At 35.2% G+C, this 25,127-nt stretch overlaps 1 protein-coding gene across 1 annotated transcript in view; it reads right to left on the bottom strand.

Annotated features, from left to right (window-relative positions):
• LOC113992859 (protein eyes shut homolog) overlaps nt 1–25,127 on the bottom strand; it is a 262,860-nt gene that overhangs the window by 148,741 nt on the left and 88,992 nt on the right. Inside the window, exons 4-5 of the mRNA XM_027730560.2 lie at nt 13,299–13,463; nt 6,336–6,489 (exon numbers count right to left, since the gene is read on the bottom strand). Coding sequence (XP_027586361.1) covers nt 6,336–6,489; nt 13,299–13,463 — 319 coding nt within the window. The remainder of the gene's footprint in view (nt 1–6,335; nt 6,490–13,298; nt 13,464–25,127) is intronic.

The following is a 25,127-nucleotide window of genomic DNA, read 5'->3' as shown; positions in this document are numbered from 1 at the left end:
AGCTGTCGAATATCTTCATCCATGATCTGGACTTCTGGGGAAGTCTCTTATTTCTACAGGTCCTTGCCATTTCAAACTTCCATTCTTCTGCATTTTTTGGCCTCCCTCCCTTCTGTATGTGCCAGTGGGGCAGATTTCGTCTGTTGGCCATGGGCTGTGAGTCCACTGCAGACTGTGCTTCTAACTAGTCTTGTTGTTAAATTGTACTAAGACCATCCTGGCTCACCAGACTTCAAATATACATCCTTTTCTGAAACAAGATGTGACAGATAAGCTAGTCTGTGAGCTTGTAAATCTGTGACTACCAGTCCATCACTTTATAACTATAAAAGCCCAGTCCAAACTTCCATATAGCAGATTCTTCCACATACTTCTTTGAAGTGTGGAGCTTCTCCCGTGAAGCAGGGATGCCTCTTCATGGTTACTCCCCAGGGGTTAAGAGAAAGAAAGAGATCTGCCCACTATCTCATATGGTGAGTTATATCAATCTCTACTTAATGATTGTTTCTTTTACTAGCTTCAATACAATTGCTTTAATATAATTGTTTTGTTACAGTGCACTATATTACTTTGTTATATAACACTTTACTAGTAGATTTTGGTTTTTTTCGCTTTTACACTCTGTAGTAAATAATTCTGATTAGGATCTTTAGTCTGTTCACCTGTTTGTTAATTTGTCATAATAAATGATTCATTTATATAAATCTTTCTGTTTTGCCATCATTAAAATCTGTGGGACAAAGTGGTTTAATCATATCTCTATAATTCCTTTAAATTTAAACCACTAACACAATCCAAGCCTAAGATAGGATTCAGTCACACCTAAACCCTTCCCTGGGAAGGAGTTTGGAAAGTAAGAGAGTCTCTTCTGCACCTCTAGACTCACTGGTAAGGCTTTGCTTTTTAAAACTTTGTCTAAGCCTTCTGCTTAGCAGTTGGTTTGTTGGCTTTGACAGATCACAGATGAGATATTGCATTCTGCTGCAGAATGAAAGTAAAAAAAATTGCTTCAGAAAGTGACCTATGCTTCGAAACACACTGAATGTTCTGTTCAAACACAGAATCTGAAACTGAAACAAAACCAAAAGGTAATCTGTTTTGTACTCTTTATGAGAATCCATTTTCTTATTTGAGTTATTCCAGCTATTATGCCACTCACAATGATTTAACTAGCTGATTCTAATGTTCTAGCTTTTTGTTTTCAATTTTATATGCATTAGTTTGATGTAATGCATATCCTAGGAGACTATTTTTGAGACTGAATAACAAAAGAAGTGACTTACCTGTGTAAAACTGTAACAGCTGCATTGATGGAAGTGGGATTAAGACTTACAGAGAACAAACATTATGTAGGCATACACTGCAAAAAATGTCCTACCTTATAGTGGCAAATGTGATGATAATTTTACAAAATTTTCAGTTTCTATAGAAAAGGCAGTAAACATAAATGTGTATAGTTGTATATACAGTCCTTCTAAAAGTAATTACAACTTTCATTCAAAATTTATTAAATATACTTAATGTCTTACAGTATTTCCAGTTCTATACAACACAACATCTACATGGGTATGATTCATGTATATGCTGACTTAAAAATTAAGTATAGAGTACATAAAATATTTATTTTTAAAACCGCATCTAAATGTGTTTTCTTTAACAATTTATATATTCATATTATAGAACAGCAATTCTTCAATGTCTCTGAGATTGCTTTCACTGTTAATCTTCAAACAATTTTAAAAAAGTTGAGATGTGATATGTGTTGGTGACGTTGTACCAAATGGCTCAAGTTATCTGCCAAAACACCTTTCCATTTATCATTCATCACATAACTGGTTATGTTGGAAGTCAGTATTGCAAGTATGAAGCCTAGGATACACAATGTACCTGCTTAGATACAAAACCTGGTGCTCAGATGTTTCCAAATCATAAAAAAAATCCCTGTATTCCTAGGTAACTGGTAATATTGGAAACAATAGCAAGACATCAGAAAATTAGTAATTTTTTTGGTTTACTGATTTAATGCAATCTTCAGTAATACTTGCAGACTATGCAGAGCACCCAGCACCTGTAACACTAGTAAAAAGATGACTTCAAAGTATACACTAATATGAAAACTTACATATCTCTAGAATAACAAAATGAAATAGGTAAACATCATGATTCAAAATAAACCAACAGATTGTATAGATGGTGATTTACACATTCATTTAAAAAACATTTTAAGAATGCACATGTGTTAAAAAACTTTGTAGAATAGTTCAAACAGCTGTTTTCCTCTTCTGTGGAAAAGGAGGAAGTAGGAGTGGAGGTAAAATCATGAACACTGGTAATATGTAGTTTGCAATTAGTACATTACAAATCATGTAGTTTGCAATTAGTACATTACATCTTGCCAAAGTTTCCGTGTGGAGGGACAAAAACATGTTGAGGACTTTCACAGTTCACAATGTGCCATCTGCTTTTGAAGGTGGAAGACCAAATAATAAACTTCAGCAGCTTCTGTACCGCTGCACGGTCTAGGCGAGAGCTGGCCAAACAACATTAACTAAATAATGTATTTAACAAATAAACTCTTTAAAGACAGCTAAAGGTGCCCTTCTCAGCCATTGGTAAATACTCACATCTATTCTACTAGTTAAAGTGTGACAGAAAACTGGAAACAACTACATTCAATATGCTCACTTGGAAGACACATGAAATGTTAATGTACATAATACTATGATCTAGCTCTGTGGGGATGGACGCTTTATTCATTAAATTCCAGAGAACAATTCTGAAAATTCTGCAGGTAAATAAGATGGAAAAGAGTGATGCTATCATAGACAGGCAAGATTTTAATTAATGCTTGCCTAGAATCTCCCAAAAGGAGAGATCCCAAAAGGATCCGGTGTTTTCCATTACTGTGTAGAAAAGACAATCTAAACTTCTTAAGGAAATATAATTAAAAAATATATCATTTAGAGAAGAAAAGTGTAAGATGTCTATAAAATATCAATATTCCTACTCTAAAAGCTAAAATTCACCCCACTATCAAGAAAAATCAAAATCCTTGTGACTTATTATCTCAATTTTGCTTGTTAAATTTACTTACCGTCAGTCACTGAATTGAAGAAACATCATCTACTCCCATGACAGTCACATCACTTTAACCACAAAGTAGAGCAAATTTTGCATCAGCCAAATGCAGTTCAGAACCCAGACATGGAATGAAACGCATTCGAGCTAATGTTCTTTGAATAGCTTTCAAGAACAAACCCATAAAACTAATCCAAACTACAATTCAAGCATGTTCTCAAAGCTTTAACTGAAAAGATCAATACAATCTCAACTATGAAATCACAGAAAATTAAACTGGAAGAAATACACATTTTCAAACCAGTGATCAAATCATTCTAAAATAAATGGAAATGAAAACAATGAATGAAACTGCATTTAAATACATTTCTAGTTTCCTTAGGCAAGGCAAAAAAAAGTAGGCAATTTGAGTTTTACTGACTTTTTTCTGTAAAGCTGTCATTTCACAAGGACCATAAAGACAATGACTGAACATTTATAACTCATTTAATCTTCATCAGGTTTGAAAAAAATGGCCATACATAAGGAAACCAATCATATCGTTATGAAAAAGGAATAGCTAGCTGTAAACTATGGGAATGTATTAGTTTATTGCACATAGTGGATTTAGAAGGAAAAAAGTCTGAAAAGGTGACAATCTACTTCTATGGACGCTATTGAATGTGTTAATTGTGGCATTTAAACAGTGGAGTTATAGTTGCATCCAGAACTGGAATAACTGTCAAATATGATTCTAAAGACTTAGTCAAGTGTACCAGAACTATTGTCTGCCAACTGGCAAGTTTTCAAACAGTAACAAAAAATAGATATTTATTCTAGTTTTTGTCTCTTTTTCTGCATTACAGGGAAAAAATTCCACTCATTAATTTTTCAGGTAAAATATACAAATAGAATTATCTATCTCCAACAGCCACTGAGAACACAGAAATCAATGGTTTTGTCATGGATTCATATTTTATTGCCTACAGTACAAGATCTTGGAGGGCCACAAATGCCTTTTTAAGTTTGCTTTTTCCTTTGGCAGAGGTTAGGGTTGCTTGCTGAAGGATCATAATTTTATTGCGGCTTGGTGAAGGATATACTGCTTTCTTTAAATTTTAGAAGAACTTGCAAGAATAATCACTAGTCGTTTCGAAGGCCAAGACCATAAACTCAAATGCATGTAAATCCCTGCCAGTCATAGTCTACAATCATACCTTACAAGTTAGTTAGTATGCCACTGTTTCAAAGATAGCAGTATAAAATAACAATAAACAAAGGTAATGTGTAAATTGAACTGACATTATTTTTAGTGTAACAACATGGAGAATGAAGCCATAAATACACAGGTGTTAATTTTCAGGTAGAAAAAGATGGAAGTAAATTTATTTTTCAGTATGAACTTCAAATCTATGACTAGAATCAATCTTTTCATTGCCATTTATCTGCATTTTTTTGCTAAGATATTATTAGGCTTTGAAATCTGCACAGCATTTTAATGTCTTAATCTTATGAAGCAGGGGCAATGCTACCACAGCTGATACAGTGCAGACAATCACCTGACCAATGTCTCACACAAGAGTAGTCTCTGAGATTAAAAAATCCCTTAGAATAGTTTACTAGTATCAAACTGTATACCTCTATCAAGTACTTTCCCAGGGAAAAAACCTCTATATCTGCCAGATCATAAGGAGAGGAAGGGATAGAATTTCCTTTGTAAATTTTATATACTTTTACAACCTGTACAAAAATCCTAAAATAAATACATTGTCATCTAATAAGTAATTCAATTTGAAAGTATGCTATGTGACTTTGCTTCATTAATACTAGATATTAACACTAAGACAGCATAAAAGGAAAAAAAATACTGTTCTAAATGGAGCATAAGAGTAATGTATAGACCTGTGGCTGAGAAGAAATATAAGATGGAAATAAAACAGTTTCTTAAATGGCAGATCCTTGCTTATATTGAAAAGAGGATTTATATTTTAACACAAATTTTTTTCTAAAAGAAGTGGTAAAGCTTACAGGGTAAGCACACAATCTAATGAACACCGCCCGCCCCAAACAGCCTCTTTTCCCCCTGTCAATCTACTCTATATACTGAGATCAATAAACCTCCATCATTTTAGAATTTATCAACATTTACATCATAGAGAAACAGCTGAAAATGCAAACACAAAAAATCTTGAGATTATGCTTTTATTTTCCTGTTTTCATAGTGAGGCAATTTTGAGAAGTCTGATGTGCACGTTTCAAGGCAAATTTTGCAGTCTCCTTCACATACCATCCTCTAACAGCAAAAATAGTCCTAGCTAGAACTACCTTTAATTTAATAATTTGTGCAGTAAGTTCTCTCAACTCACAAATATTTCCAGTTTAGGTGCACCAATTACCTCTGATACTTTAACTATGTAAGAAATAAAATATTATCTTAATCACAGTAATTTGAAATTTTATATGGGTGTCAGAATTATTTCTAAAATGATTTTGAAGACTGAATACTTTACCAGTCTTTAACATTACTAATAAAAATATAACACAACATTTTTATTATTTCTTGTTTACCTTTTACCTATCTTGCACATAAGAAATTCCATGGCTAGAAAAGAGTTAATCCATTACCAAGGCATGATACTAATACCTTTTACAAAATGGTACATTAACCATTCTGAGAACTATTGTGTGTACTAGGTGTAAAATGACAGTACTGCTCAGCCACCACTGTATAACGCTGACAGTACAGTTGCATATGTAGATACGACAGCTTATAGAATCATAATGTAGTTTGGAAAAGACTTTGAAAATCACCAAGTCCACCTGGCATTGTGAGATGCTGTTAGTATGTCCATTTTTAATTTTTCATCTTAAAGAATAAATCGGTCCTATATTTAGCACTGGAATTCTGACAACAAATTTAATTTATTCAATGTATAAATTAATAAGCATAAATTATGAACTCCCCATCTGTAACCTCCAATGTTATATTTAAATTGTTTCATTTCTCAAAACAACATCTGTATCTGTAAAAGTATTTGGAGATTGAAAGATTTGTAAGTTCTCCAAAGGACTGAAATAATCTTAAATTTTAGTGTGAACTAAAACATATTTTCAATCAAGGAGATTATCTTATGAAAAAAGTTTCCAAATGTGCATATAATTTTGCTTTCCAATATGACTTGTCTTTATTGTGGAAAAAAAAAAAAGTGGAATCACACTTTACTGCTCAATATATGTGACTAAAACTCTTTTAGTGTAACCCCATGGTAAATTCTTACCTTACTGTGATAGGGACAAGTATACCCTTGCTAATAGACTGGTTGATGGATACAGTCAGAATGTTCTGAGAGTTTCCACAGCTGAATCGAACGGTTGGTTTTCCTTCCACAAGATACAAGTGAAGAAACTGTTCTCCAAAATTCCTTTCACTAGCTTTGAAAACAAAAATGGAGATAGTCACACTTCTGAAAGTGTAGGACCTCAGAAAACTATTTCACAGTACTGGCACACCATCGCCAACCATAATGCCTATGTGACACTGAGGACTCTTTTATCCATATACAGGACTCTTCTTGAGTGACTGTGAGGTAAAACTCCAAACTCTGTATCAATTGATAACAGTTAAAAGAAAATAACCAAAAGACAAAAATTTACTTACTACCAATGTAGTTGCATAATTCTTACAGAGATCTTTAATTGAAGATGAACTTTTCTCTATATACAGCAGTATCAGTAAGGTGACAGAGGTAACAATAAAAAAATTAAATCCTATTCATTCAGATTTTTAAAATGAATTATAGAAAACAAAAATTATAACAGAACATCTCTTTCTTATAAGAGCTGTTAAGATTATGAAAAATTCACCTTTCCCAATCGATTATACATTTCAGACTTGGTGAGAAGAAAAATTACCTACAAATATCACACATACTACGTTATTTGCACAGTTCAAACTAAGAATAAAAAGATGCCTAAGTTCACTTCCTCCAAATAGTATATTATAAACTGTAAATAGGACAGCAAAATATTTATATTTAAATGATCAATGGTGCATGGTTCATCTATAAAAAAAAGAACTGAAACCTATAGTAGCAAATTATATTGGGTAATTTTTTATGAATTTGTCCTTTGAATTTAACTGTAATTATTTCTCATAGAAGGTAAGACACATTTCCTGTTTATAATTTTTACTCCCCTTTAAGACAAACTGTTAAAATGTTAATATGTTTTTTTCACTGTATTTTGCTATATTTAACTGAAGTTAAAGACTCGATAGCTGGGTCATGAAGTTGAATTTACTGCATATATTTGTTTCATGTACTACCACCTGTGGGTAGGAGGCCCCAGGTCCTGGCATGGGTATCAGATATATGGGAGATTTATACTGGTATTTGGAGAACCCCTGACTGTGGAGTGCCTGGGGAATGGGTGTGTGAGTGTTGAGTGAATGTGTCCCTGAGCCATGTGAGTAGGAGGACCCTGTGGTGGGTCAGAAGGCCTGGGACCTGGGCTGACTTTCAGCAGCTGTGCAGGCCAGGCCTAGAGCTGTTAGAGGGGGCCACAACTTAGAACATCCCTTAACCTTTTTATTCTGAAAGGTAAAAAGAGTGCAAATGGATTTGGGACTTAGAAATCCTACTAATTTGTAAAGAGAAAATTATCACCTTTAATTTGGGGAACAAAACAAAAAGAAAACAAAAAGAAAACAAAAATCTTTTAGCAGATAGAGGCAAGTGTCTGCAACTACCTGATCATTTCCTTTTGTCTAGTTTGTAGTAGAAACAGTTCACAACATAAACTCCCTCCTCAAGAGCAGCTTTCTAGTCAACATAGCATTTCTTCAGTCTGTTACAAATCCTGATGACCTACCGAAAGTCTTTTATGCTTAGACATATTTTGTATTCTGAATACCTAATTAAATCCAAGCTATTTTAATTTGACTGAATTTTATGCCTTTGGCTTTTATGATTTCCTTTTACAATAGTCCGATAATTCTCTTTCAAAACATATTGCCCTATCGCTGTTAGGGCAATACTACTATTAGTGACTGTTAGAGTCACTACTTTTTAACCCTTACATAACTGATTGAATCATTTGTTTCCTTATCTTCTCCCCTTCCTGCACATGCTGTTCCTGACATTTCCAATTTCTACCAGTAAGTAAATCTCTAAGCTATGCTGAAGTCAGAGAGAATAAAATGGGAGAGGAATGTGAATGTATATACTATCAACATGTCTTGAAAAAGTGAAGTTACAGATGAACAGCTTTTTTGTCTTCTCCCAGTGAGTCACTCTGTCCATTCACATTGTCCACTAGTGAAAACTTGGAAGAAGGTCCTCATTATTGCCAGTAAATTAAAAAATCTCAGAGAAATCCCTAAAAAGCAGCATTATTCCTCAAAACCTCAGTGAGCATTACTGCTTGAAATCCAGGGAGTGCTTTTAAGTCACAATTACAGGTGACTAATAGAGTTCTTAATATTATTTGCTAGGTGGTATGAGATCCTTTGAAAGGAGAGTCCTTTAAATCTTTCTGTAGTGAACATGGGGAGACAATGTGAAAGAGCATATACTACCTAGCATATATGCTTCAAAGCAAAAGCCCGAGACCTAAACAAAACATTTGGGTTCTAGGAACTGACAGATCAGGAACCATCTGAGAAAAAAATCTTGTTGAATATCAGGGGTAACATATATGAGATTATGTGAGAGGATCATGTCAAAGAAACCAGATCTCAGCAATCATCCTTTCACAGAAAACTGCAAGGTGGTAGGCTATTTTTGTAGTTCAGTATGATGACAGGCACGTGGTCACTGGGTTCAAATGATTCCCTATCCAAAAACCAGATTTAAATTCTCATTAAACTATGGGGTGATGCTTTATTAAGTAAAAACATATTTTGGCATGGAGGAGGGATATTGTGAAACGTTCTGCTTGAGAATGCCAGCTGAAATAAGAGGCAATAGACTACAACTGAAATGGCTGTAGTGCCCATCTTTAATTTCAGAAAGGAAAGTAGAATATGGGTAGATCTGGAGAGTAGCACTTCTGAGCACACAGGAAATAGTTTAGGAGCACAACTTATGAAAATGTTGTCCTTAAGGAATGCTATAAACCTGGGCTGTGATATCTGAAATCCAATTGTCAGAAGTTATAGACTACCATATATAGTAGAAGTTAAACAATCTGTCCTTGAAGGGATTGTGAGCAGCATTGTGCCGACTCTATTAAAAGCGAAAATGATGAAGTAAAACTTTACCGCTTCATCAGGTTTTTATGATCACTTAGAATTTATGGTGCTTTGTGGTTAAATATCACAATTTGTTTTGACATGTTGATGAAATTAAATCATCCAAACAAGTAAAATCATTAAGGAACAGAATAAAGAGTGTATGAATGCATACTGTGTTCAACAAATAAATAGTCTCAAATGATGGCTAATCTTTATTGGCACAAATGTTGTGTATATGTTAAAACATTTTCTTCTGACATATTTAAACAGAAATCTTCTCACATTCTACCAGCAATTTAAACATAAGGTAACTGTAAAATGACCAGATAGTTTTAGTCTGTTGACTGTTATCATTAATATGTTTCTTAAATACATACTGAAATAATGAAAACATTATAAGTATATTTTTCTTTATATTAAAACAGATGATGGTTTATAATCTACTAAAAATAGTATGCAAAGCCACTCCTCTTGCATTGGCTTCTTTGCCTCTGATATATAAAGTAATTTTCTGTAAATCTCATTCAAGATTCTATGGTTCTATAGTATCTTATCTCTTTCCCCATGTTTCTAACAGGAAATCTATTTTTGGCTGCCTCTACAAATAACAGTTAGTCCTTGTTATTCATTACTTTCAACCAAACATTGATAAAATCCTTGCTAATAAAGGCATCATAGAGGAAAATAATTTTCAACAACAGTATGGTGTGACTTAGTAAAGTGACGTGCCTAGCACATTTGCTGATTCTCATACTCTGCCCATTGGTTGGCCTGTTAAGTAGGCTTCTTTTCTGTATATATGTATTTTGTTTTTCTTATATATATTTGAATATATATATTTGCACTAACTGCTAAAATGTATTTCAACAATGCATTGAAATTTTAGAGCATTCACTAATTTTTTATTTTATGACTCTGACTTTAATAATCTTGTGCATCCTTTCTGTTTCAAATCAATTTGTATATCAATAGCATCTTGTCTGAGATTTCTCACTGTAATTAAATGTTTACTAGTTATCTGCCAGAGAAACAGATGTAGCCTCATCACCACCTGGTAATAACAGGTGTGTTTGTAAAATATATAATCTGAAGGTGGACTAATATAAAAAAAATAATAAAAATCTGTAACTATTTTCTAGTAAAATAAATCTGAAAGAAGCAGATCACTGTGACATTCTTCCTATTAAAAACATTATTTTGACAAAGAGGGTTTTTGCTTTATGAATATCTAAAACTTATTGTAACCTTAATTATGAAGCTATTGTTAACATGCATATATTAACAGAATATGAAAATTTTGGGAATATTAACACTTTTAATTCTGCAGTTCTTGTACATAGTGAGTGCACAAGTCTCAAGCTATTTTCTGCTGACAGTTCATTCCTCAGATGTTTGATGGTAACACAGCTTCAAAAAAGCAGCAGTAGAAGCACGAGTTGTACTACTATTAAAAAGAGAACAGCTGACAACAGTAGCTCCTCTTTTGAAGTCATTAGAAGGGAAAATGAAAGACAGAGCAAGGAGCAAAAAATGGAGATGAAAGAACAGAGGGAGCATATGAGGGAACTTGCAAAGGATATACTTATCTGACAGAAGAGCTTGGGGCCTGCGTAGAGAAATAATTAAAATAATTTAAAAATTCCAGATAATCTGTATAGACGCATAGTGTTCATTCATAAAACACTAGAGATATTTTTATTTATGAATTTTTATAATATTGTATTTTAAATTCATGTAAAACTAAATAAAAATATTGATATGGACAATCATGACAAATATTTTTATTATTTGGAAAGGAATCTAATTACCAGAGAGACATAAAACAAAAAAAGAAAGAGTGAAAAAAAGGAAAAGAAGCTGGAGGACAGAGCCTGATAAAGTCTAAGTAGAACTGTAAAGCTAAATAGCAACTAATGTTAAATACAGTATTAGAGTTCTACAAGATGTGCAGTCATCCATTACTTTTTGTGCCCGTGTTCCACAGCCAGCAAAAGATCCAATTTTACTTTTTTTTTTTTTAGCTTAACAGAAGTCTAAGCTTAGTAGAAAACCTATTGGTCACCAAAAGAGTGGAGTTTTTCAAGTTAGTTCAAGTCCTGTTTTAGGGATAACAAAGGGAATGGGAATGTAAGTATGGTGTGCTACTGGGAATCAATGAAGAAAAAGTGAGTGAAACAACTGCTTGAAAACACGTAAAAATTATCCCAAGGTCCTGGATCTACCTCAGCTCAGCGTTAGGGTGATAACTGAACTCATACCACTCATTCTTATCCTCCTTTCTTCCTTCTCTCTGGGTTCAGGAAAGGACAAGAAGGGAGCTGTGACACTGCCCAAGGAGGTCTCAGATGCAGGTAACTGGAAAGTAAAAAACTGCATGGTTCTCCACTAATACCATTCTATCTCTCCAGAAAGACAAATGTTTTAAACAATGTGAAGTTCTCAAATAATGCTGCAATAAAATCTCTGCAAACACTTCAAAAATACCATATTAATGATTTTCCACAGGCAGTATGACAAAATAGCTGAACCGCTGTTAGGTTGCATGAGGGATGAGTACATGATCTAGAAAAGAAAATGGAGTTGTTTTTTTTTCACAGAGATGCTTACTTAGGGCTTACGTGTAGATAGCAAGATTTACTTTAACTTTGGCTGAAAGCCAATTACTTTGCACTGATGAGACAAACAAAATCACTAAGTGCCAAATATATTCAAAGTACTTCCAGTGACCTTCCTTGAATTCTTCTTCAAGGGCGAATAACTCCTCTTGAAATTGAAATAACTAACAAGTACAAAACACTTCAACATAAAGAACTGCCACATAACCACTTATCCATGATTCTTAGCAAAGTCTGCAGCACTGTAGCTTAGGCAGCTGCAGCAACAACCCAGCTATAACACAGAAGGACTTGAGATACCATTTTGAAAAGCAGTAAACATAAATGTTCAATCTGGGGGAACAGTGTTTTACATCTAAATTAAATGTAATACAAATAATAATAAAAGACATAACTAAATAATGCCATGAAGCTTATATTACTTTTAACCCTGGCTTACAAATATGTATATATTGCAGGTGAATTCACATATATTACTTCCACATTAATGTAAAACCAACAAAAATTATCAAAATTATTTTTGTTGTATCAATAAGATTTCTTTATGTAGAGAAACCCTAGGAAGTTGCAGCAAACTGAGAATGCTCCTAATCATTTTGCCTATCTGGAGTAAATTTATCAAGTAAACATATTTTTCTATTTCTTCTTGGGTTCAGGAAGAAATCACCTCCCTTTCCATGTTTTCTATTTAGAAAGAAATTGCAAGATAAAATATACAATAATATACTCAACTAGCAGAGAAGGCTGTTTTTTCTTGCTGACTAGTGACAATCATACTTCTGTCTAAGTAAGTTTATGCCACATTGAGGAATGAAATATGCAGGCAAGAAGCAACTTTTTTATGTAGTATTAACAGGCATACATCCAGGTCTGGAATTAACTCTCTGGGGACCACAAAAGAATCCTCTGAAGTGTGAAATCACAGTAAATACTGTGAAATATGGCAAAATCGCAGAACTTTAGATAGCTCTGTAAATCAAGAATTCAGAACCAGGATCAAAATTATAATACTTGAGACTCAACCCAACTCTGGAGAAGCTGTTTCTCTGTAATAAGTTGTTCAAAACTTCTTCAACATTAGTATTTTAGAGCTGTAACACTTACAACTGGAGTCATATGCTTACTATGTTCTTTCTTGTCAGGAAGCAGCATTTTCAGTTGTAAGTTATGTTTTGCTCAATGAGTCACAAATTAAAGAACTTTCCAGAGGAACACAAGGAACAATGGTTAGAATTTTATAATGCATCATGCATTAGAATACCAAAAGGCTTCTACTGCATTTTAATGAATCATTTTGCTTTTGAAAAGGAAATGCCAGCTGATGTACACTAAAGTTAATAAGGACCTGAAGGAGCTAAAACTGATACTTAGCTTCAAGTATCATTGGTACTCACTGTAAAGGATTGTGCCATTTAGAGAGGTTGTTTTCACTGTCAAGTACAGAGTCGTCAGATTGCTTGTTTCCTGCCCAGATGCAGTCCTGGTCTCAGATACAGATGTCAGAGAAGGTAGCTCTAAATAAGAATTTCCAGTGAAGGATGGAAAAAACAGCGTTGTGTCTGAAATTAATAACAAAAAGATAATTTTATTAATTTATTACAGAATAAAGTAATAAAATGTAATATAATTAGTGAAGCACATTTTAAAATATCCATTCTCCTGTTTACCTGTGAACAGTGTAATCAACTATTTTATTCACCGAGCATAAAATATTCAAATCAAATATGCAGAAAATGAAAATGTTCTAGCATCTGCATATTACCAGAAGTGAAAAGACCACTATAGGAGCGACTGCAACTAGAAGATGCAAAAAATTTCAAAAGATTGTCACAGATTTTTATCTTTACCGATATGACCATGCAGAACTTCTGTTCTATGATTTCCCTGTGAAGTACTTTTGGTTTATAGTTCTAGATAATAAAAAAGTTTTCTTCATTTTGAAGATACTCATATGTTCTGGTCTTGAAATTGTGATGAGGATACCATCGGGCAATGTGCACATTTTTCCTCTAAACTACTCCTGTCTTGGAAGTGAATGTTTGCAAAAGAAAATTTTTAACTCTGAAGGCTTAACATTTGCAACATTTATTGCATTAATTACTTTAGTCATTATGGTTTAGGGTTTTTTTACCCTGTAGCCATGATAATAATATCATTAAAGTAAGGAAAAATAGTCTAAAACTAATTGAGGTTGGGCAGAATGTCTTCCTGATGCCTTAAGCATTCTATTTGAGCAACACACCTTAAAGACTACCCAAATTCATCACTAGGGATATGAATAAGGAATAAGCAACAAGAAAAACAGTCTAAGTTCAGGCAATATTTTTTCAAAGAAATTTTTATTTGAATGAACTAAAGGTATACAACGGATTTGTGACTGGTGATTACACATAAGCATGACTAATACATGGATTTTTTTTTCAAAATTTTTCACTTTATTAATTTTTCGTTTGTTTGTGAATCTGATCATGGTTTATTCTTTGCCATTTTTATTGGACTTCAGAAGAAAGGACAAAATTAAGTGCCCAGATAAACAAGCATGTACTGAAGGCCAGTCATTAAAAACACCTCACACCCTGACAGAAAAAGAAAGTCAGGATGGAAAGCAAGAAGCAGTTATGCTTTAAAGTCATAGGTCTGGAAAAATTAGGACTGTTGGAGAAAGTGAAAAAACCATGGGTTGAAAAACTGCTTGGAATGTGAGGTAAAAGTCAAAGGCATTACAAATCAGAAGTAGACCTGCACAATTATGAAAGCATTGTTAGTCTAATTAAATTCATACTTTCAAGGGATACATTATTAGGAGATCTAACCACTGTAGTGCAGGGCCACAAATATGATGAAGGGACTGGGGCCTCTTTCATATAAGGAAAGGCTGAGAGACCCAGGACATCTAAGGCTGCAGAAGTGCAGGCTTGGGTAGATCTTAACAATGTCTGTAAATACCTAATTGGAGGGGATGGAGGCGAAGAGCCAAACATTTTTCAGCGGTGCCCTTGACAGGCAATGGACACAAATCAAAACCAGGAACTTACACCTGAAGACATGAAAACTCTTTTTCGCTGTGAGGGTGGTCCAGTGCTGGCATAGGTTGTCTGGAGAGGTTTGTTAAGTCTCAGTCCATGGAAATTTTCAGAACCTGACTGGGCATGGTTGTGAGAAACCTACTCTAGGTGATCCTGCTCTGCTTGAGCAGGTGATTGGACAAGATGGTCTCAAGAGGTCCCTTCCAAACTCAACAAATTGATGATTCTGTTATCATTCTGTGTAAGTTTCGAGCTGGCTCTCTGCCAAATTGCCAAAACCCAGCGAAAAGAGGCTACACCCCAGAGAGGGAAAAAGAAAAAAAAACAACTGAACAGCCAAAGCTATAGTAAAAATATATATTTACAATTATATATACAATTTGAATATATTGTAGACACGATAGGGAGCTCCCAAGGGGGAAAAAGGGAAAAGGGAAGGGGAAACAGGGATAAAAAAACCCCAAAACACTAAAACAAATATCCTCCACATATACACCGTTACTATAGAGCTAGTGAATAAATACAAAAGAAATGAATTAAATACTTCCCTGAACGAGACAGCAGAACTGTGCGAAGCACCAACCAACTCCCCCACACCTCCTGAAGAGACTGGAGATATGGCAGGTCTGAGCAGCAGGCCCTGGTCTATACAAGCAAAGACCGTCTGCTGAGAGACCTGTCACCTTCAGCCACCGGAAGAGAGAAGAGAGCGAGCTCTCTTATCTGCGCCTTTTTATATGTTGTGTTACCGAAAGGGATGATATAGAATACTTCTTTAGATTTCTGACCCCATTGCTAAGGAAGGCCTAAAAAATTCCAAAAGCCAACCCACTACACCTTCACAGAGGGGTTCTATGCAGACAACCTTAATTTTTATTCTTCAGGTCCTGTGCCTTCAGAAACCTCAGTGAAATTCAATACTCATAATGTAGCGGTACATTGGGCAGCTTAAGTTCTTAAAAAGTCTTTTATAAAGCAGTTTTCAAAAAAACTTACTCAACTTCAAGATTAATTGTCCACAATTTATTTTCTACATTAAAAAATAATATTCTGTGAAGTTACTTTCATCTAGGTGAAGGGGAGGGGGAGAGGAGAAAGAAAGAGAAGGGATATCTGGTCAGTCTTGAAAGGAAAGACAATCTCATCAGTCCTTTGGGAGGGATAGTTTCCTTCAAAGGAGAGATGTCCCATAAAGACTTAAATCTTTCAAGGGAGTCCAGCACCCTGCATCCAGAAGTCTCTGCACTAATGGTCAGTGAAAACTACTGAGAAAAAAATGTTATTTCAACTTGGTGTCTACATCTGAAGTGTTGTGCCCAAAGAAGCCTAGGCCCTCATCACCAGAGCCATGAAGTCCTCTCAGAAATCAGCAAAAGAGATACAGCAAATACAGATTGAATCAGAGACAAATGCATACCTGGCCAACAAAGCCATCCAGAATTGCCAAGATGCAGAGCACATCTTTCTCCCTACGGAGTGCAAGCTATTAGCCTGCTGATCCTTAACAGTCATTTTCTGCCCTAAAGCTGTACAACATCTGCAATCTGTTGTGATTCTACAACATCAGTAAAGAGTCACTGAGAGCACAGGGATTAGTCCTGTCCTTGGATGAAGGTCCTAAGTGGGAGAAAACAGATTTACTCTGTGTATTAAGAGCCTAAAATCTAGGTTTGTGATGAAATACGCAGATAAAATACTATGGGTAAAGCTGTTAGTCTGGAATAATTTTTCCACTTCCCTCATTCTACTAAACTCTTAATTAGCAGAAATTAAAGTTCCATGCAGCACTGAGCATGACTGTGCACTGGTAGATTCCATGAATCAGAGCCAAAGAGGGCATATGCTGAACTACAGTAAGCTAATAACAGGAATACTATCGATGCCAGCTACAACTCCATTTCAGGCTCTACCACAGTATTTTTGCACTGTTTTCTAGCAATATTTACAGATCTTCATATTTTAAGATGGTTGCTGGCAATAAGTAATTTTGTATTTAATTTATTTCACAGGACAGGTTAACAGAAGAAATAGTTACTTTATCCTATCCTGGGTCCACTATCTAACACTGTCCATGACTACAAGGGACTGTTCTTCACTGGGGTGGTGGTCTCCAAAGTGGAGTGCACCCTAAGGGGTTCTCAAGACAATTCACTGGGCTGCAGAAAAAAATATATTAGAATTGCAGTAGTACATATAAGTAATATATAAATAAATACTTACACATACATTGGTGGCATGTCCTCAAAAATTTTTCACTGATGGAGTGTGCAATTAAAATGCACACTTAAATTAAGGCCTTTGAGTAGAATGTAACTTTTTGAGATATTACGTGTTACTACAACAAATAGAGACAAATGTGGCACTATGTTAATAGAGGATAGTGAGAAAGCTGATACAGTACAACTTCTCAAAGTCACACAGTTCTTTTAAACACAGTGCATGTCCCTGCTTAATAAGCAAAATGGCTTAATGAATTTTAGTCTCCACATTGTATTTTTAGATATGTAAACTTGATAAAACTTGACCCTACCTGCATACAAGCTTCATCTTTAGATAAAAAAATACGTCAGTGATCAGGAAGTAATTAATATAATACAATAATAAAATAAATATATATGGAAGACTCTGTAAGTACACAGAACAAGCAAATATAAGTAGCAACAGCTTTACAGATCTCAATTATAGTGGAAGAAATAAAAATTTTCTAACTTATACAAGAGTAAGGGGAAGAATAGAGTTTTCCACTACTGGTAAAATAGAATCAACCTGTTTCCACTCCTACCTCTAATTTTCCATTTTAATTCTTTGATTTTTATGTCAAGTATGGCTTAGTACTGAATTCTACTGAATTCTATTAAAAATAGTCTCTTCAATCTTGAAGATGGCAAGACTTGTCAACTACACCAGCCATCGCTAAATAAATTCAAATGAGAAATAAGAAATAATTTTAACATCACAAAATCTTAGAAACAGAAGTAATGTGTTCATATTCTGGTAGCAGAGATCAGACCAAACATCTGACTAACTTGTCTATAATCTACAGGGTAGATAACTTCATTGAATGTCCTTGGTCCTCCTTAATAATGAAAAGAAATGGGTAATCCTTGAATATGATTCTCCTGACCTAATCATGACCTAAACCTGCCTATTTCTCTCTACTTGTTATAAAAGGACTTGAGGGTCACTAGTTTAGCTGTAAACATGTACACCAGCAACATCTGAATGTAAGTGAACAGTTCTTACTCTTGATGTTTGTGCATCAGAACTAAATTGCCTGCTGGAGAATTTTCTTTAGGCAAAACTAAATTAATACAGCAGCTCTGAGTTGAAATGTTAGAGATGTGAACTGAACAGGATGTCAGAATATTTAGTCAGGGGCTTAAACTCTGAATTTGCTGTTTGCATCTTTCAGTTACAGTGGTAAAAATCCTCTTACAGGTATCCAAAACATGGACAGATTCTCTGCTTGTTCTTCTTTTCCATCACTCACAGAATATAATAGAAGCACAGTCACAAAAACTTTGTCGACTGGTGCAGGAAACCTTGTCCATATTATCAAGAATGGATGTGTTCCCAGCAACCAGAAAGTCAGTTAAGCAGCAATATCAAGAGACTGATGAATACATGATTTGCTCTATCCATCTCATGCTCATGGGATATCCCAGGGAACCAAATTTAACCACCTAAGAGTAATGTATTCTTTTATCTCATGTTCACAGTGTGAAGAAAATCAAAGTGAAATAAATATGATTTAGAAAATTCCTAGGGATTATGTCTGGGACATACAAAATCTGACTTGGGTATTTCATAAAGCATCACATGCACCTGCAATAGTAGAGAAATACAGTAACCATTTCTTACAAAATAATTGATTAGCTGAGTTCAGTTGTTTCGAGACAATAAAATATGAAACAAATCTCACCCTTGCTGCTTTCATTCATTTGTTTCAATACACAAAAGCCTTCTGCTAGCTGTAACTGAATTCCTACATCAGGAGGTAAAAAATCCTCATGAAATAAAATGTATAAGTTTTCTTTTATTAAGTCAGCCTAGTGTCTTGTGGATAATGCTCTCCGCTATCAACTGTGAGTTCTGAATTCAGATTACTGACTTAATCTCTTTGCAGATTGCTAGAGGCTTTGAATGGCAGAAAGACTATATTTAATTGAGAAGACTTAGAGGAAGCATGGAGGGGTAATGGGTCACATAAGCAATCCTTAAGAGCAGGACATTTATTCATTTTCATTGAAGGAAACTGCCATACAAGTAGAGCAGTATTAGATGCAAAGAGTTTAAAAAATTCTAGGAAAATAAAGCTGAAGAAGCCTGTCAAACATGCGTCTGCAAGGATACAATGAAACACAGAACATAAGCAGGGATGATCAAAGGGATGGTATGGCTTCCAGAGGGAGAAACAGAACAGACCTATTCAACATGCAGAGGAAAATGTGAGGGAGAAATGACAACTCTATGTTTTGCAAAAATAGAAGCTAAGGGTACGCAATGATATTATCAGGTCACACGGTTGAAAAACAAAAGGATATCTGGACTTCAGCAAAGCCTTTGACACTGTCTCCCACAGCATACTCCTGAAAAAGCTGACAGCCCATGGCTTGGACAGGGGCACTCTGTGCTGGGTTAGGAACTGGTTGGAGGGCCGGGCCCAGAGAGTGGTGGTGAACGGTGCTGCATCCAGTTGGCGGTCGGTCACTAATCCCCCAAGGATCAGTGTTGGGCCCAGTTCTGTTTAATATCTTTATTAATGATCTGGATGAGGGGATTGAGTGTACCACTAGCAAATTTGCAGATGACACCAAGTTGCGGGGGAGTGTTGGTCAGCCGGAAGGCAGGAGGGTTCTGCAGAGGGACCTGGACAAGCTGGAGAGATGGTCTAATTCCAACGGGATGAGGTTCAACAAGGCCAAGTACCAGGTCCTGCACTTTGGCCACAACAACCCCATGCAGCCCTACAGGCTGGGCACAGAGTGGCTGGAGAGCAGCCAGGCAGAAAGGGACCTGGGAGTTTGGATTGACAGGAGGCTGAACATGAGCCAGCAGTGTGTCCAGGTGGCCCAGAAGGCCAATGGCATCCTGGCCTGTATCAGGAACAGTGTGGCCAGCAGGACCAGGGAAAAGATTCTTCCCCTCTACTCAGCGCTGGTGAGTACCTTGAGTACTGTGTCCAGCTCTGAGCCCCTCAGTTCAGGAAGGATATTGAGGGGCTGGAGCAGGTCCAGAGGAGAGCAACGAGGCTGGTGAGGGGACTCGAGCACAAGTCCTGTGAGGAGAGGCTGAGGGAGCTGGGGTTGTTTAGCCTGGAGAAGAGGAGGCTCAGGGGAGATCTCATCACTCCCTACAACTACGTGAAAGGAGGTTTTAGCCAGGTGAGAGTTGGTCTCTTCTCCCAGGCAATCAGCAGTAGGACAAGAGGGCGTGGTCTTAAGCTTTACCAGGAGAGACTGAAGCTGGATATTAGGAAGAAATTTTTTACAGAGAGAGTGATGAGACATTGGAATGGGCTACCAAGGGAGGTGGTGGGTTCACCGCCCTTGGAGGTTTTTAAGATACGACTGGATGTGACACTTAATGCCATGGTCTAATAACCACAGTGGTGTTGGATCAAGGGTTGGACTTGATGATCTCGGAGGTCTTTTCCAACCTGGTTGATTCTATGATTCCATGATATTCTTATTAACTTTTTGCAGATTGTTTCGGGTAATTTATTGCCAAAAGATATTTTATGGGTCAAAAGTATATTAAAAAATAATGAAAAATTAAGAACAACACAGGGAAACCAATCCACCAGACTAGAAATTATGACTGAACCACAGCTCAGGAAATTCAAGTCTCACGGACTGGTGGAAGCTGAAGTAATGCAGCTGGGGAAAAAAATCACAGTTGTCCTGGTTTACATATCTTTTTCAAAGTGTGATTGATTTTGCTCTGAGAAAGGATATTGAACTAGATGTCCTCCTGGCCTGATCTGACTTGTAATTTCTGTGTGATTTGTTCTGCTTTTGGTGTTACTACTAAGATCACACGACAGAAGATAAGAGAGAGGCAGACATTTAACATAAAGGAAATGAATGATTCCATAGATATCTGAAACACAGCGATTGTCATTACCTAGTGAGTAGAGTTACCCTCCTCATTTGACAGCTGTATTGTAAAAAGTAGACCAAGGCAATGTAAATATGCTATTAGTTTTATTTCAAGTAAAAAAAAAAATATCTGTTGATAGTTCTAGATACTAAGAAGTTCAAGAGTTAGCTGCATGTCTGACAAAAAAAGATCATAGTAAAGCAGTTTGATGTTCGTATGCTTTTGGAGAAAGAGCCACAAGAAGAAGAAAAAATATATTTTTCATATTCCTGTTTCGAAGGCCTCAATATTTGTCTTCCAATCTCACATTTTAGGAGGGAAGAATTTTTTTTTTGCGTAGACTCTTGGTTGTTGTACGTCAGCAAAGTTATAACTGCGTTAGTTTACAAGAGATAAGAATTCAGACAACTCCTGTGTGTCTGTGAAATGAAAGAAAATTATCTGTCTCACAGAATAAGAAGAAGCTTATTCAGTTAATGGGCATAAAACATGCTAAACTGTTCAAATGAGAAGTGCTGTGTAGTTATTAACTGCTGTTATTTTTTCTGGATATTACATAGACATGTAAAGGAAGACCAGATCTGTAAGCAAGTAGAACAGACTGTCATGAAAAAAGAAAAAGGAAATTATTCGTTCATATTCAACTCAAGATTTTGTGAAAATAGGAATGACAGTAGTACCTCAACAGAAAGATAAAAAATAGTCAAGATGTTGGGTGTTGAAAAAATCCCAAACAATCTAGTCCAAAACCACAAACAGAATTAGCATCTTACTGCCTGTTTTTGATAGTTTTGAAAACAACACAGTGATTTATCTTTTTCCATTTGATTAGCTTCATCTCCAAAATTTATTACTTTGCTCCTAAGTGCATTGGATTTTGAAGCGGAAAGAATGTTCCTAATTGATACTTGTACCTAATCAGATGTATTTTACCACCTGCATTCAAAATGATGAATAAGTGCTTAACTCTTTTCCTGAATTTGACATAGAGGAAATTGGGAAGCTATTATCTAATATTTTTTTCAAGCTCAACATATTTGACAGGAAATATGATCTTCCTGCAAAAACACCAGAGTTTTATCTATTTTTAAAAACTACTCCATCTATGAGGGAAATGAAGGTGCTTTATATCCTAATTTATATATTTCTATCTTTCCCAATTACAGGAAAAAATTTAAGACAGACTTTTAATATCAGTGGGAGTTGTCATAATGGACTACTGTATGGAGTTGTCATAATGCCCTACTATATTTGATGCTGAAACCTTGGTTTTCTTTGAAGGTCGCTGTGACACCTTCACATTTTATGGCAAATTTTAATGCAGCAAGGACTTGTAAAAATCTTTTGAAGTTCCCTCATTAATATATTTGTTCTGTAAAACAGAGAAGGTGCACTCAAACATGAGCTTTCACAGTTTAGGTTCACATTTAATGAACGGGTAAAAGAAGTGAATGAAGTAAAGTATTGGCTTTCAGGGGGGAAAAAAGACATCTGTCATAATATGTTGGGAAACTCAGACTTTTCATAACAAGTAGATGTGCTAAAGATCATACATTACTCATTGTAATGAGAACTGTTTGTTTACACAAATGAATGAGCCCAATAGCTTAATTTTCTGTTGGTTTACAGTGAGTGTCAGCTAAATGTTGACATATTTTATTTGTATGTTTGTAATTTTTATGGTTATCAAAGTTCCAAGACCATCTTTTGCTTTATGGGGTATCAATGCATTTTCAGTCATTTTAATTTTATCTTTGCCATTTAAGTTTAATTTTATTCTCTGCTATGATGCTTGAACACATAAACTAACATTCCTATTCCAAAGGATCATAGAAATACTTGAAGAGTAATTGGCTATAAAAGTTTAATTTGGACAAATACTCAGACTTTTTCAGTGTGTGTCCTATTTATTGAGTTGAAGAGGAATCTTCCATCTGGACAACACTAGAGAATAATTTGTCATATGGTTGGCACCAGATATTAGATGATCAATATTAAAAGTGAAATGAAATCTGAAGTTTTAAGAACCCTAAATTTATTGTGCTCATATAAATAACACAGTTTATGTATTACTACATTGTGTATGCAATATATTTTTATTAGTTTTCTGGGAAATTTTGATGAGATTTTGATTAGATTTTCTTATTATTATTTACATATACAGATGCATAATTGACAGAACTGTCTAAATCTAATCTGATTTCTAGTCTGAACTTGTTTTCATAGGTTCAGGGTGAAAACAAAATAGGAATATGAAAGCAATTTCTTCTCCATCTCTTAATTATATTGACAACTTGCTATGGCTTCTTTTGGGAATTGTAGCTAACTCCAGGGTCTGGTAGAAAAAAAAAATCAACAAATAACAGGCAAAGAAGAATACTTAAAGGTTAAAATTATTAAAAAATTAAGGTAGATTAATCTTCAGTTAGTATTCTGATACTAATTCAGAGCAGGAATTAGAGAACCAGACATTTCACTGTATTTACCTTTCCTTTGAGGATGCAGAAAACAGTATTTTTCTGACTCTAAACAGTTTTGCTAATGTAATTTATGTTTTGGAGCCTAAATTTTCTGCTAGAAGAATGCAAAAATATAAAATGGACAAGTATTTCTATAGACATTTTATCTCTTCCTTTCCCTGATTTTCTAATATTTACCACTGCTACATCGGTTAGAAATTACAAAATTAGAAACACCACTTACATATAATGGTCATTTTACACATTTACACTAAACCATGTCTAATGTTGGTCTTATAAAAGTATTTTCCCAATTGATTTTAATATAATATTTAATGTGTTAATATTTAACAATAATAAAACCAATAATAATAAATCTGAATTGCGGTAACTGTGGTTGTTATCTTAACAATTAAAAAATAGCAACATTTGGGGGAAGCATGTTCAATTGCAAATATTCATGTTTGCTTACTCCCAAAAGCAATAATTTTAAATATTTTAAATTGGCTCAGCGTTGCAGGCACGCAACTAGTTCAGTCATATGAAATTGCAAAAGAATATTACAATTAGTAAACAAACTTATCTAGATTAAACTAATGAGGTGGCCAATTGAAAAAGCATAATCTCATGCATAATTCTTAATTTTTTAGCAGCCTTATTCAACCAAGCTGTAAAAGCAATACTGTCTGACATCTTAGGCTTTATCTTAGCTATAAACTGTAATACCTTCATTCTCTCATTCCAAAACATAATTGGTAGAAGTACCGGATGAGATGCATGTTCAGGATTAAAGCTTTTAGTTCATCTGCTTGCTTTTTTCCACTGATTTGATGTTACGGTGTTAGCAAACCCTTACTATGGGTGTAGGTGAAACAGAAAGAGTAACTATTTAATTTACCTCTACATTGCCTTGCTTGTGCAAACGCTAGCATGGATTTTTGGACTGTTGCATTTGATAAGGGCTTTGCACAACCTGAGCTACTTGAGGATGCCCCTGCTTTTTACACGGGGAGTTCAACCGGGTGACTTCTAAAGGTCTCCTCCAACCCAAAACACTCTATGATTCTGTTACTTTATTAAAGCAGAAGTGACTGAGCAGTAGAAAATACATTTATTTACTGCCTTGCCATAACTGCTACCTCTTGGGTCTGTGAAAATCCCTTCTGAGAAGGATGAAAGAAGGGTAAGAGTGCTTCTCCAAGGAACAGCTGAGCAAGCTCCATTTTGGAGATGAAAGAAACCTACAGCATGGCTGTAAACACAGTATTCCCAACCCCATTTTTCCTTATCCTCCATTCTGTCTGACCAAAAAGGCATGCCTAAATTGAGTCCCAAGGTAATAAAAGGTCTTTGGAGGAAGCCACCCTTCTTGAATGAATGTGTTTGCAATACTTTTTTTCTTAACTTTGCAGTGTGGATCTGAATTTCATCTATACAGAGTTATTTTGTTCTAATTTAGTGGTTTATGTTCTACACAGGATAATTCTAGACAAAGATTCCTTTCGTGTTTTGTGGTTCTCTCCAAAGAGCAGAACAGCACTTTAACTGTAGGTTTACTTTGGAATCTGCAAAGTTCCAAAGTAAACTAGACTTTTCCAGACTAAAACTTTTTGTTTCAGAAACACTTCTGGTACTC

The sequence above is a fragment of the Pipra filicauda genome, unplaced genomic scaffold (genome assembly GCF_003945595.2).
Source record: "Pipra filicauda isolate LSUMZ 115617 unplaced genomic scaffold, ASM394559v2 scaffold30_size5312502_pilon, whole genome shotgun sequence".
Lineage (NCBI taxonomy): Eukaryota > Metazoa > Chordata > Aves > Passeriformes > Pipridae > Pipra > Pipra filicauda.
The sequence above is the reverse complement of the archived record's forward strand: the minus strand, read 5'-3'. Positions and strand labels throughout refer to the sequence as shown.